At 35.4% G+C, this 15,774-nt stretch overlaps 1 protein-coding gene across 6 annotated transcripts in view; it reads left to right on the top strand.

Moving 5' to 3' along the window:
- Positions 1–15,774, top strand: part of Cbs (Cystathionine beta-synthase) — a 251,449-nt gene that overhangs the window by 218,157 nt on the left and 17,518 nt on the right. For 5 of the 6 annotated variants that reach the window (XM_090413156.1, XM_090413160.1, XM_090413158.1 and 2 more), the window contains exon 12: positions 4,535–4,625. In XM_090413156.1, the coding sequence (XP_090269282.1) occupies positions 4,535–4,625 (91 nt within the window). The remainder of the gene's footprint in view (positions 1–4,534; positions 4,626–15,774) is intronic. The other variant, XM_090413161.1, reaches the window with a different exon arrangement.

Here is a 15,774-nt window from a genome sequence, read left to right as displayed (position 1 = left end):
CATAACAAATAAAGATAAGAAGGTTATTATTCCTCTTTATAAGATTATAATTTGGCTGCATCTTGATCACTGTGCACAGATTTGGGGATATTGGGGATCAGGAGGTGGCACAGAGGATTCAGAGATGAGTGACCAAGCTTGTGACAGATCTGTGGAATACTCTCTATGAAAATGTAAGGGTTGCAAAGTTCGAGAGGCAAAAAAGAGGGGTAGTTTATAGTAACTTATAAGTTATTAAAGTACATGAAATAACTTATTATTATTACCCCAAGACCTCACAGAGTCAAAGACTCATCGGGGAGGTCCTTTTATCACACACACACAGCTCGTCGTACCGTGCCTCAAACACATTCAAACTCCCTGCAGACACCACACTCTCAGGCAAGGCATTCCAATCATTCACAACTCTGCACAAAAATACCTCTCACTAGGTAGGTATTTTTGTGCAGAGTTGTGTTCCCAGGGATGACCTCTGGTTCTCCCCTGATCTCCCACTATTTTCTGTAGAACTTCTCCAGCATTGATCCTATAACAACCTCTTACCAACTTGTAGGTCTCTGTCATACTCCTCTCTTCCTCCTGTCCACACGACTCTTCAAATTACATCTCAATCTTTCCTCATACTCAACATTCCAGAGGTCAATCGCCTTTGGACCCTTTTCCAACATCTCTTCATCCTTCTGAAAACTAGGTGATCAAATCTGGGCACAAAAGTCCATTTGTGGCCTAATCAAAATCTTATGCAACAGAACAAGAATCTCCCTACTTCTACACGTCAATGTCCTCCGCTACCGCGTATCCTTCTCCTCTGTCCAAGGAAGCAGTCACTTTATTGTAATAAGTAAGTAGATTACTAAAACATGACCTCCCTTTAGCTAATCCATGCTGTCCATCAAAGATAAAACCATTGTTGTCAACCCAACTCTGGATCCTAGTTCTCACAAGCTTCTTCAACAACTTAACCAAAACACCTGACACACAGATAGGCCTATAGTTTGATGCTTGAGTTCGATCATCCCCTTTATGAAGTGGCACAATCTTGCCCTCCTTCCACTCCTTAGGGACTTGACCGAGTGCACGACTCGTATTAAAAAAATATGTCAAGACAGGTGTCAACTCCCTGGCATATTCCTTCAGAATATGTGGCAATATATTATCAAGTCCCACAGCCTTTAATAAGTTTAGTTTAATCCTTTATCCAAGTGTGAGCAAACAAAGTTTGCACTTGAAAGTATCTTCAGGACTGGAGTAAGGTAGTACAACACCAGGAAGCTCGTTGCAAAGTTGGAGAAAGCTCTCATCACTCCTATCTCAGTATCTCCCATAATGCAAAGCATATCTCCTTGCAGAGATGTGTAATGCTATGCATTAAGGCAAGGGCCACTATTTAGTATAGCATTGAATTCAGTAATAACAAAAAATGGAATTGTACCATGTTAAAGATTTTAATAAACCTTTGTTCAATGATAAAACAGTTGTCTGAAATTGCTGTCCAATGCACCACTTGAAAAATACGAACCTAATCACGCGGGAAATTAATGTGTTAAGAAACGAGATAAAGTGTCACGACTGCAACATTGTTTCACTTTCAGACATATTTTAGTTCTTTCTCCTTGTTTTTGTATATAATATCTTAAACTAAATGTCCCAAAAGGCACAGCATAATACAAATATTAGGGAGGATACTAAGGGGAGAAATAACTTAAGTATTAGTAAAAATTTTGGTGATATCTCGAGCATAGATAAGAGGAAATTACTAGATAGAAGATAAAAATCATAAAATGGGACACAACATAAATGTCATAGATAAGCGGAAATTATTCGATAGAATAAAAATCATAAATTGGGACACAACAGCACCCAGATTGATGAAGAAACTGGATTTTATTTGTAACATTGAAAGAGGCTTAAGATTCATCATAAATAACATAGCAGATAAAATACGCTTAGAAACTGCCAACATTTTAAATATAAATCATAAGAAAACAATAACAAGCAACTTAGCGAAACACGAATTAACAGCAGTGAAATCATTAAAATGAAATCCAAACATAGTAATAACTAGAGCCGATAAAGGAAGTACACCATTATTCTAAACCAAACCACTTATTTAGAAAAAATGAATCTGCTAGTCACAGACAATAATACATACCAACTTGTTAACTACGACCCAACCAATAGAATAAAAAAGAAAACAGAGAAACTACTTAAATCAATTACTAAATGGTGCCCGAAGATACAGTCAAAAAATTACTTTTGCACTACACTCGTTCCCCAAGAATTTATGGTCTACCAAAAATACACAAACAAAATACACTGCTCCGGCCGATAGTCGAAAGCATATACAGCCTGAATTATAACCTAGCCAAGAAATTAGCAGTAACACTCAAGGGTAGGTCATTCCCCCTTTTATATCAGAAACACACAACACGTCATAAACATAATCAAAGACATTACATTAGAAAAAGATGATTTATTAGTCAGTTTTGACATCTCTGCCCTCATTACGAATGTCCCAATCAAAGACACAATCCTTCTTTTACAGAACAAATTCCCTCCAGATATAACCGCACTCTTTGCACATGCATTACGTTCTGGTTATTTTGTATGGCAAAACACTTTCTACCTACAAAAAGAAAGCACAGCATGGGCTCGCCATTATCCCACCCTATTGCAAACTTTTATGTGGAACATTTTGAGCAACATGCTCTAGATTCGTCTCCTTTAAAACCCCAAGTCTGGCTTAGATATGCTGACGAGGTTTTCGTGATCTGGCCCCATGGCAGCCAGCCACTAGACACTTTCCTTAGCCACCTAAACAAACAACACAAACACATACAGTTCACAATTGAAACTGAAAAACAGAACACACTTCCGTTTCTAGATACACTTGTCATGCGTCTCCCTTCTGGCAGTCTTTCCTTCACTGTTTACCAGAAACCGACACATACTGGCAATATATACACATAAACCCCTACCACCACCCAACACAAAAACTTGGAGTCGTTAATACTCTAAAAAAACAGGCTTTGAAGATCTACTCCAATAAACAAGTGCTGAAAGACAAATTTAAAGTTATCAACAATACTTTTCCGAAAAATGGTTGCAGCCAAAATTCTCTACAAGATCTCAATAAAAAGCAAAGATAAACCAGACTACAATAAAACTATAACCATTCTTTACATTAAAGGGACATCAGATAAAATAAACAGAAATACAACCTCAAAGCCACCTTTAAACCTCTTGCAAAATTAAAAAGCTTACTCAACTCATCCAAAGATCCATTCCCTCTGCTGGCCCACCTTGGAGTATACCGCATTTATTGCACCTGTAATCTACCATGTATAGGTGACACAGGATGCATGATTCCTATCAGACAAAAGTAACACAAATGACACATTAAATATAATAACTATGGTGAAGCTGGCCTTTCTGATCATGCCCTGAACACTTTACATAGAATTGACTGGAAAAGCATCGGTTGTTTACATCACACCAAAACATGGTACAAATTTAAGGAAGCCTGTGAGATTTTTATCCACCAAATCTGAACAATAATGATGGCCTAAAAATCTCAAACATATGGAAGGCACATATTCTACCCACAGAACCTTTCTCCCTAAGAGTTAACTATAAACAGGACTGTAGATAATCCTGAAACTAATATAACAATTGTGATCTTAAAAATAAGACATCATTGTTATTGTAAGAAAACTATCTATAAGAAAGAATGTTTCTCTAATGTTATCTTGAATAGAATTTAGCTTTGTAGTTTCTAAATAATTAATTAATTTGTAATTTTATCTGTATTTATTTTATTTATTTATTTTTCATTAGAGGTTAGGCCAGTAGAATAGCTGGTGATCAAATCATTGTTTCTTTAGCTTACTGTATGAAATGTAACTCAGCTTGTCCTAGTATATTTGTATATACTCCAGATGATTATCTTAAAATGAAGGTCGAAACGTTGGGGAAATTAAAATAGTTATTTAAAACACGGTTGTAAATTCCATAATTTCTAAAATGAATGCTGATCACCATGCAACACTAAAAGAAAGGAATCTATTATTAGAAGGATATATGTTTTGATTTAAAATTGTTACCATGTGCTTACATAGTATTCATAAGGAAGACCCAAAAAGAACATATCAGTTATGATGCATTTTGATTTTTCATGCTAATTGACAATAATCAAAACTGTTCGTTGTCAGTTGCAAAAATTCTGAATAAAATCAACCTCTTTAAATTTTTTAATGTTTCTCCCACCAATGAAAGGCTATTTGCAAATGTTTCTACTCCCCCCCCCTTTTTTTTTTTAATCAACAACCTACCAACCAGGCCAGCAATTTGAATGCATGTGTTTTTTTATATATATCATTTAGAAATTTTAATATTCAGTGCAAGTATTGTAATACTGAATTTCTTTAATTCCTGAATATATATAGGCATGTAGTAGTAATTCCAGGATATCTATATAATGTTATATAAAACATTTTTTATTTTATACATATATGATAACTTCATTCATTTTTAGATTACTCTAGATACAACTCTTGGGAAGCTGTCTCGAATTATGGATAAAGCCCACTTTGCCTTAGTTGTACATGATCAAAGGCAGTGTAAGTGTGAGTTAACATTTCAGTGATATCTATCTCTGATCATTTTAGCTGATAGATAAATGTATTTATAATGCTTTTTGTGTATGTGTGTGTATAACGTTGGTTCTTTTGAATATTTATTTAAGAATGATATCATTTTTCTTGCTCTGTTTTTCACTTTAGTTGTTCAGATTATTTGAATAGGTTGTTAAAATTAAAATACTGTGTATTATATGCATTGCTGCTGTTATAAAAGATGATCGGTGTAGTGGAATCCCAATCTGCAACCCTTGGAACTAAGCAGTTGCTAGATTATAGAATAATGCTGAATGGACTGGATTGCAGACTTAAAATTCTGTAATTATTTTACTAATATAGATTTAATTTTGTGATGACACAGTATACCTAATATGTTAACCCATTTCTGGCTTAGGCTCGCTTATGAGGCCAGATGAAAATTTTATCAGTGACTTCTAAAGATTATATGTAGTTGTTCCTCGATTTACAATTGGGTTCATTTCCAAAGATTCTGTTGTAAGTCGAGAAGATCACATCAGAAATGACTGTGAACCATACCTTTAAACCCCTGACAAAATTAAAAAATTTACTCAGTTCTTCCAAAGATACTCTTCCATACCTGGTTCACCCAGTGGTTTACAAAATCCAATGTACATGTAACATACCCTACATAGGGGGAAAACAGATGCACGATCCCAATCAGAAAAGACAAACACACAAACTACACGTTAAATACCTCCATTATGGTAAAACAGGCCTATCAGACCACACATTCCAAACATACCATAGAATTGACTGGAAAGGCACCAAGTCCTTACATCGCTGGTTTGAGAGAAAATTCAAAGAAGCCTGTGAAATGCTAAAACACCATCCAAACCTGAACAAAAATGACAGATTAATCATTCTAAAAATGTGGAGAACCCTTATAGCAACTAGAATAAGCCCAGAAGAAAATCTCAATACGAGAGGGCTTTAGAAATGTTTAATGTAGTTCTGCTTTTAATTTTTTTTTTAATATTTTGATTATTTTTTAATTCAATTTTAATTTATTTTTATACTTATCTGTTTTTTTAAATTTAATTTTTTTAATCTATTTATAATTAAAAAAAAACTTTATATTATTAATTTAGTTTTTCCATAAGAGATCAGACTAGGTAAAAGATTAATGAACAGTTAGATTCATTTTACCTTTGTATAGTGCAGTAGCATGTAGTTGGTTCTTATACATATGTGTTTTCCTGATGATGACCTCAATACAGAGGTAGAAACATCGAATGTTACTTTCCTAATATTAAGTAAAGTAATTATTTTAACACGTGTGTTGTCTCCTTTTATGTCAGTTATCCATTTTGGATCACCCCGATGAACCAACCAATAATCAATTTGTGTGGGTCAACCTCTGCTGCTATATGTAATTAGGTACGAAATTCTCTTTTTGAAAAAGGTATTTGCAACTGCAAAAGTCATGAGCTTTGGCACATTCTAGGATGTTAGTACCTTCCTCATTTTGTATGCCATATCCTTGTCCACCATACACGTTTGAAGCCATCTCTTGTGCAGGCAACGTGTCCATTTAGATCTCCAATGAATATCTGTTCATTGTTATAGTTTTAAGATGTCTTTCAAAGTTGTTCCAGAATTCATCCTTTTTTGTGGGCATCCAGTCTGTGGTGCATAGACAGATATAACTCATAAACTGTAGGTTCCTGTATTGATCTTAACTGAGATCATTCGGTCAGATATCCTCGCTACTTCTATGATAGAATTACATTTCCTCTGGCTTACAGTTACTGCAACACCATTTTACACAGACTTTTGTCCAAAGTAGATTAGTTTATATCCTTCACCAGTTTTTTTAGATTTTGCACCAGTCCATCTTGTCTCTTGTATGCAGGCAATGTCAATCATTCTGATTTTAAAATAGCCAGCGAGCTCACAGGTGAGGCCTGTTAATGTGCTAATGTTGATGGTTGCTGGTCAAATATTCTGGTTTTGGGTTTGGACTTGTTTCTTTAACTTGCTTCAAAAATTAGTATTCTGTTCATATCATTTGTGCGATGATGGTACATATCGCTTAAGGGGAACATCCTAGCAGGTTGTGCAAAATGAATTGTTATCAGTACATAATGATGCAACATGAATTTTACTCCAGTTGGCTTGTCGCAGGAGTCCGACCCTGGAGGAATGTGGAGATTTTTACTGAGCCAGTTCATCAGCCTGGCATCCAACCCGCATCTCCTTTCTCATCTGGGCTTGGAATGGCAGAGTTGTACAGTGCTTCACTGTACTGACAGTAAAATAATCAGATAGGAACATGTGGAGCAAGAGTAATTATTCAAAACTTCTGCTTTATTATTTGGATGATTCATAAGAAGAGGCAGGTAATCAACAATAAATTATTCAAATTCAAGACATATAACTAATCATTCCAGGATGGTTTACCGGATGCATAACTTGTGGAAGGTTTAGGCTTGTGTTCAGAGGAGAGCTGACAGCAAAAGTGGAATTCTTGAAAAATGTGTACATTATATCCAACTTAGTTCTGTATACAATTTTTCTTTTCTTTTTCTCATAAACTTCTCTATACTGAGAAGATGCAGCTTGCATCATTCATTTATTCTGTATGCTTTGCTAAATTTCTCCAAGTTAAGGTATTTCATTAAACAACTGAATTTCCTTAAGCCAACTAAATTCATCTGCCAATTTTTTTCAATATAAACTTTTTTGTGTGTGGGGAGTCTGCTTCTTCGTGTTCTTCTGCTATTGTTCTTTTCTTCCACCAACTGCTGTACATCTTCATTGTTAATCGCCAACTCCAATTCTTTCAGCTAGTAGCACTACCTTGTCACCAACCTCTTATAAGATTGTGTTGAATTCTGTGAATGTATGAATATACATTTCAGCAGCTTCTTCCAAACACTGTTCATACACACACTCTGCTGTGACCTCATTCCATGCTGCATCTACATTCTTTGTATATTGTAAGATATTATATTCCTTCCAAAAGTCCCTGAGAAAAAGTATATCTGAAATGTCTTATTTATGCAATTGTAGCTTGCATCGTTCTCCACTTTGCAAGTCCACCTCATGTTGCAATCCATTTTTTCTTCAAACATCTTAACCAGAGGCAAATGCTTCTGCAATTTTTTCACTGCAGCTGTTTCAGAAGGGGAGTGTCTTCTTGTTCCTCTGCTTTTCTCTCTCTCTCTCTCTCCTTTGTGCTCTTCTGCTTTTTTTTTTTTTTTTTTTTTTGTTGTTGTTCTTACTTTCTCCTTCCTCTTCTGCTTTTTTTTTTTCTTCTTCTGCAGTTTTTCCACACTTGTAGATCTATAAGGGCTTCAATTTGGATTGCTTGTTAGACTCACTTCCAAAAAATGCTCTACATCATTATTATCAACCTCCAACTGTTTAGATAGCAGCATATTCTTGTCACTAATTTCTTGTATTGTTTTGTCCTTATCTAATTTTGTTAATGTATGAACATATATTTTCAGAAGATTTTTGAAAAAACAAAACATCATTCACACACTCTGTTGTTACTTCCCTCCATCCTGCATCTACAAGATGTACTATTCCCCCCCCCCACCTCAAAAAAAAATAAATAATAATAAAAAAAAAAACTGAGGGTTTCTCACCTCAGTAGAAGCAGTAGCCTGAGCAAAATTATTTATAAAATAATATGCCTTGAAGACAGCAACAAGCCCCTGGTCCATGTGTTGCAAGGATGAGGTGGTATTCAGTGAGCATGTCAATGGGATGGCCATCATACCTATGAATAGTCATAAGTTGCGTACATGAAAAGTTGAGGACTGACTGCCATACATAAAGGAAAGTGTAATAAATAGTTTTAATGTGGTCCAGTATGTCACTGAATCACATGAGTGAAAAAGTTTAAATACACTGCAGACTCGATGTAACATAACTCAATATAATGTGAAATTGCTTATAACACAGTCAAGAGTTGGCTTCCAGTTTTATATCTATCGAATTTGATAGCTGATAAAGAGAGAGAGAAAGACACACACACACACACTGTAGAAGTGTGTGTGTGTGTGTGTGTGTGTGTGTGTGTAGAAGTGTCTTTTTTTGTTTTTCGTTCCCCACTTTAATTTTAAAAAAAAAGTTAATTTAATGTCCATGGAAAGCTTTCAAAACAACAAAAAAAATGGTTAGTAGAGGAAAAACTTAGACACACTTGACTTTTTAAAATCGGGAAAAATGTAAGTAAATGTCTTTCCAGATAGGTGTTGGGAAATCCATGCCCAGAGGATTCCTTTATGGATCATGCAACAAGTAACTATGATGCAAGTGAAGGGCTTCAGTGAAAGTGGCACAGAATAGTAAGAAAAGCTCATCAAATAAGGCCATGTTCACATGACTATGCAAGAACATGCAAAAGAGCACTTATCTCTGGTGTAATTATCAGGAGACAAGCTGAAAAACTAAAGACAAACAGCATGGGTTACAAATGGGTGAGAAAGAAATCAAGAGGATCAAGCTGCTGGAAGAAGAAAAAAATGTATGCAATTTCAGGAGAAATTGGCACAAAAATTAAATTGCTTGCACCAAAGAACTTCAAGGTGTTTCCGCCACAAATACATGCAAGTGTTAAATTTTCATACCTCCACAGCAAGAATGCCTGATGACAGCAGAGATTTTTGGGAAATCATTTCATTTTATAGAACGAAAGAAAAATTAATCAAAACACAGAAGTTCAAACAACTTATGGATCTGAGAGCTGGGTTAGAAAGAAAATAGTTCATCAAACAATAGAAACCACACATACAAAATTTCTAAGAAAAATTAGGAAAGTAAGCAGATGGTATCAGTGGCAGAATTGTATTAAAAATGAAGGAAAGGAACTTGACATTCATAATACAATTTAATGGAAATAACTACAACAGAAAGAGAAATAATTAAACAGCAGGTTTAATTGTTTCAGTATTTTGTGTGTGTTAGGTAGACATCTTCAAGAATACAATGTTAAATACAGTGTAATAACATGCACTGAAACACACAGTAAACAATCTTCTTTCACTATGCGTTATTCCCACTTCCTATGCAGGGTCTGCGTGTTATTTAGATGCGACTTCTTGTTAGTACCACTCCCAACTGACCTGTCGCCTAGTCTGCTGCTGGGGGGGGGGATATATTTTTGACTGTAGCAGCGTATGTTCACAGGGCTTTGCTTGTTTGCAGGATGAAAAATGCCAGATAAACTGGCAGGAAAAAACCTACTGCCCGTGCCCAAGACCGGCTAACTTGGTTATGCCTGAGGAAGATCCTCAAGTTCCTCACATCTTCAACGGGAATTGAACTTAGGACACATCCTTCCCCAGGCATATGGTTGCAAAGTGCAAAGCCACTAGGCTAAACATGCAGACAAAAAACACGAGGTAAACAATATGTATGTGGAAGAAATGAAATAAGACTGTATATAGATATAGTCTTACGAGGGATGCCCTCACATTTTATTCCCAAAGATGTCTCTGTGACGGAGATGAAATATTGAAATGATTAAACCTGCTGTTTAATTATTTCTCTTTGCTGTAGTTATTCCATTAAATTGTATTATGAGTATAAACCAGCACCTAAGCCTAAACACCTGTTTACTTGAACTTGACATTGTTAGTATTGAGGAATGTGTATGAGGTGACATGACCACTTAAACAAAAATCAGAAAATTTTGTTTAAAAGTTTTAAATTTTGATGCCAAGATGGCAGGAAAAAGATCTATAGGAAGACCAAGAACTAGGTGGGTTGAGGCAATAAAAAAAAATAGAATATAAGATCTGACAATATTGGAGCTCTCACAAATGCTACACTAATAATAGAAGAAAATTGCTGATAGAAAGTTAGTAATAATGCACACTAATCATGTAGAGCTATCCATAGTGATGCCTCTTGAGGGTAGATGTTAGGAGTTTGATGGTTTCATAAACTTTGGTGCATGATCATTTAAGAAAGAAAAATATGAAACATAAACTCTTATCATTGGATAATTGTCCTGCCCATCCTCATAAGCTGTGATGGTAAAATAAAATTCAGCTGTTTTTGAAAGAAAATTACCTCCAAGATCCAGCGTTTCAATCAGATCATTGATTATATTGACCTTTTCTTGCACTGCAGGAAAAATTAAAGGTTATGCACTTCATGTTGAAAAGGTTACATATGGTGTATCACTTTAATGGCACTGGATTGCAATATCATCAATAGATGGTACTGTAATCTGCCAATGTAAATGGTGGACTTGGGGTTTTAGTGACCAGTAACCAAACTGGTTGCGGGTCTATGAAATGCTCCCTTTGAAGTTAGTTTGAAGGTGTGTGGGTTGCAAAGTTTAATTAATAGGTGAAAAAGAAGGGAGGAGAACATGAAAGAAACTTATAACTTATTAAAGGGATCTGTAAAATTGACACAAAGGAAATTTTTTAATATGTAATGAATAAAGAAAGAACTAGAGGTTACCCTTGGAAGTTGTGTAAGAGTGGTTATTTATTTATTGTATGCCTTGTACACATGATTAAAAGACAATAAGATATAATACATGAGTATAGATAAGATACACATATATGATTTAAAAAAAAAAAAAAAGTCTACATTCAAGCAAATACAAATATGAAATTTATGACAAGCATCAGACAAAAGATTAGTCGTATTTTAACATTTAGGTTTTTGATCCAGTTGATCGCTTCTGGAGATAGGTCAAAGATATCCTTAAAGTCACCTGGATATGCTGTCAGCTCGCATTCCTGTACTATATGGTAAATAGTTTGGGTCCTGGTTCCACAAGGACAGTGGGGATTTGGTATCTTACCCCACTTTGAAAGTAAGTCTTTCCACATACACCATGGCCTGTACGAATCCTATTAGCCATTGTCCATATATTCCTGGGCAGATCAAATCCAGATGGTTTTTGGAAGATGTTTATGTGATTGCTAACTTCAGGTGATATTGCTTGGGACCACAGTACATCCCACCTACTCGCCATACTGTCATTCTGGGCTAAGAATATTACGGGCAGTTTTTATGGCAGGTCTTCTGGATTTTAGTCTATTGGATAAAGCATCTGGAATAAATTCATGTATTGGAAGATTTTGGTTATTTAAAATTCTTTTATATTCACGAAGCAAGGCTTCCTGTCGTTGCAGTTCCGGAGAAGCAATATGGCTCAAAGTGGGGAGCCATTGTAAGGGTGTACTCCTAATGCAATCTGTTATTAAACGCAGAGTGGAGTTGAGTAGAGTATCTAGTTTATTGACATGGTAACTATTGAGCCAGACAGGAGCACCATACTCTGCTGCACTGTAAACTAGACCCATTGCAGTGCACCGCAGAGTTGTGGCACTTGAGCCCCATATAGTACCACAAAGCTTCTGAACTATGTTATTTCTGGTGCGAACTTTAGCAGCGATATTAATCATATGCTGTTTATATGTCAGAGTTCTATCCAGAGTTATTCCCAGATATTTAGGTGTCGGATTAAACGAAATTAATGTTCCATCAGCATATATCTCCTGGTTTTTGATTTATAAGACTATTGTTCAGGTGAAAGCAAGAACATTCAGTTTTACCAGAATTTGGTGTTAATCTCCATTTTTTATAGAACTGCCATAAAGTCGACAGATCATTTGTCAATATTTCATCAGTTCTTTTGATAGACTTGTAAGTTGTTTAGGAGATGACCCAATATTTTACATGGGATGACCTTAAGAAATTTATGAGTCCCTCCCTCCAAACAGTATCGTAACCCACTGTTAAGTCAATAAAGACTGCAGTAGTCTTCAGGCATCTTTGAAATCTTGCTTCAGTCTAGGTTGTTAAGCTGAGAACTTGATCTGTGCAGCTGCAATCTCTTCTAAACCTTGGAACACGTTCCAAAATTTTATCACTGATCCTGTTCAATATTAGTCTCTCCAACAATTTGTAGGATGCACTTAAAAGGGCTATGGGGTGATAGCTTTCAGTTCTGTCTGCTGGCTTACCTGGTTTTAGTACAGCAATGATTTTTGTCCTTTTAAATTCTTTTTGGAACGCAGCCACTTTCAAGTATATCGTTAAAGAACTTAGCCAGCCACGATCTTACATAAGGTCCGCAGTGCATCAGGAATTCATTATGAACATTGTCAAATCCAGGACCTTCCCCATTTTGATATTTTGAAGCGCCAAGGATATTTCCTCACAGGAAAAAAATTTCATAGCTTTTATGGGAGCTCTAGAAAGCGAAACAATATGAGCAGCTATCTGATTCGGATCAACAAGAGGAGATTTCTTTGGTACAGAGGGGCTTGAACCAAGCTTTTTTAAGTAGCGACCAGGCTTTTCTACTAGAGTGTTTGAAATCTATGTTTTCAGTTATTTGAATCCACTTTTCTCTACGAGCAGCATTGAGACTATGGAGCAGTTCTTCTCCTATCTCAGGATCCTTACTTTCAAGGAATTCCCGATACAGGAATTTGCTTTCATTGGTCCATCCAGGCACGTATTCTTTTCGGCAGCCTCGAGGAATGTGTATTTTTGCCACCGCTATAACTACTTCAGTGAACCATGTATAGTTTTTGTAAGTTCGGGGAATTCTAAGGCGTGCGTCTAGATCCTCAGTGAAGTTTTCCCATTCGGCTTTTTGGAAATTCCATCTTGGTCTAGGAAATGATATTATCACTGGAATTTGCCCAAGACTGTGCTGGCTATTTGGAAAAACCTCAAGCATATGTTTGAAAGTCTCTAGAGGCTGATTTTCACTATCAGTGGAGACAAATGTCAAATCTGGGTTATATTCCTTATTCCAGGCTCTTGATTTAAAGGTGCCTTTTTCCTTGGCATCAAAAACCAAATGAAGACAGTGTTGATCTGCCCATTCAGCTAATATTTCCCCATTTTGATCATTCCGATCGTATTTCCAAGAAGTATGATGACTGTCGAAGTCCCCAGAGTACACCATTGGGTGGGAGTATATCTGTAGAACATCATTTGGCCAAACAGTTGCAGGTGGTTTATATACATTTACAATCGTAATGTCCGCTATTTTAAAAGCGATCTTATGGATTTCGTCATCAGTCGAAGAAGATATCAGCACAGCATTCTCAATACCATTTCGGACATATTTTATGTTGCCGTAGCTACGACTGTAAGTAATCCCAAGAATGTCATAGCCAGGGATTATTGCTCTAGATTTAACTTGATCTTCAGTTTCGATATGTGATTCTTGAATGAGAAGTAGATCGTTTGTTTCTCGTAGAAGTTTAGAAAGACATTGACATTTTGATGCACTAATACCCTCAACATTTAACAGGAAGATACAGATATTATGTCCAATATTCCTCATCAGTTGGTTCGAAGAAGAACCGTTGTGAAGGTTTTGAGTTTTCATGTGTAAGTATGGTCAGGAGATTGCACAATGGTCTGGCCGCCAGTCGCTCTAGTTCTTTAGCATGACCCAGGGTACACCACGAGGAGGCAAGCTAGAATTGTGGTTAATAAGGATATATGGGCTACATTTTTTGCTTGAAGAGTGGTGAGTGAGTGGAATGGATTGCCAGAATTAGTTGAGTACTCTGACACTGAAAGCATTTAAGTTTAAAGGTTAGTGTTGGCCTCCCACAATGAGTTTTTTGACTCCATGGGGAGATACCCATATAATAATAAACACATATTTGTTATATAACTATTACAGTAACATACATAAACTCACTATAATACAGTTGTAGAGAGTTTATGTATCACTTATAATGCAGACCAAATTTTTAGAGTGTCACTCGTGTTATATTTGGTCTACAGTATGGTATTGTTAAAAAATAAGATTGTTCTTTAACCAGTAAGTTTCTCTAATTTCTGTTTTAAAAGTGGTTTTTTTCCTTTTCCTTTTTTTTTTTTTCATATTGCTAATTTTCAGTTCTTCATGTAATTAGCATTATATACTAGGATGTATATACAAAATATACCTCTTAATGAAGTATTGCTTAAATGACTCGTACAGTTTCTGCTTTAATTTGTGTTTTTAAAGAACTGAAGCCTTAAAACAATTCAGACATAAGCCTTAAAACATACTCCAAGCCTTAACAAGTATGGCTGTATAAATCTATCAAAGATTTGGGAGACGGTCATCCTAAGACCAAATTAATATTTATTTATTTTTATTTTTTTCAAAACTTTGGTCTACTATTTTTCAAAACTTTCAAAGACTACTATTTTTTTAAAACTTTGGATCACTTTTTTTTGAAAAACTTAGATGGCGCCTTATTAGAACTTTAGTCTTGTTGCACGCTGCAATTACTTATACTGGCCCCACTGTTACACCGGATTGTGGTTATCTTTCATTTGTAACAAACTTTATTTGTGTACTCTGAAGATGCTGGATATAATACCAGCAAAATATTAGCTTTTAAGTTAATAAATAGTTATTTTCTTATCAATCTGTGTTCGCATCGATACCGTTTAAATCCAATTCTACATGATAAGATAAACACCTATAATTGTATTTTCTTAGCACCAGTATCTTCCACCATTATTAGAGTTGGTAAATTATTGGATATTATTGTAATGACAAATAATTATCACCTTGGTTATTCAGACATTTTTGACCTCTCTGTATTCTTTTATCATAATGTGCTGAAATTCTTTGTACTAAATGTTAGTGGAATTTCTTGAAGCATAATAAATAATGCTTTATGATCTGTCACCCAAGTTATTACATGGCACCTTTATGAAGTTCTAGGACTTGTACAGGAGAGGCCATACACATTTCTTTACTATTAATTGTTGTATTCTCTGATTATTTCTGGTGTGAGTAAAAAACTCAGTTTCCAGGAGGGAAAAAAAGTCAAGTTTTTTTAGAAGGAAAAAACACCCTGCTACTTTGCCTTCATTTGAAAATGCTGATATAAAGAATCCTGCAATTATGCCAAGAATTGAATCCATCCTTTCTATATGAACGGCATATGTTGTATCATTCTCCCAAATGTGCTATTATGGAGGTGCTCTAGTTACTTTAAACATTATTTATTTATTTACTGATATAAATTTTAGTGCTTTATGGATGTAACTTAAGTGGATAGTTGAATAGTTTTGTTCAAACAATTAAATGTTGTCCCTCTTATGATTTAAGGTTTCTCTGTTGATATATTTATTTTGGTATATTTATTCTTTTACTCTTAGAGGA

The sequence above is a fragment of the Typopeltis vanoorti genome, chromosome 23 (assembly GCF_054136105.1).
Source record: "Typopeltis vanoorti isolate ZY-2024b chromosome 23, IOZ_Tvanoo_1.0, whole genome shotgun sequence".
Classification (NCBI taxonomy): Eukaryota; Metazoa; Arthropoda; class Arachnida; order Uropygi; family Thelyphonidae; genus Typopeltis; species Typopeltis vanoorti.
This window is presented reverse-complemented; position numbering and strand designations above follow the sequence as displayed.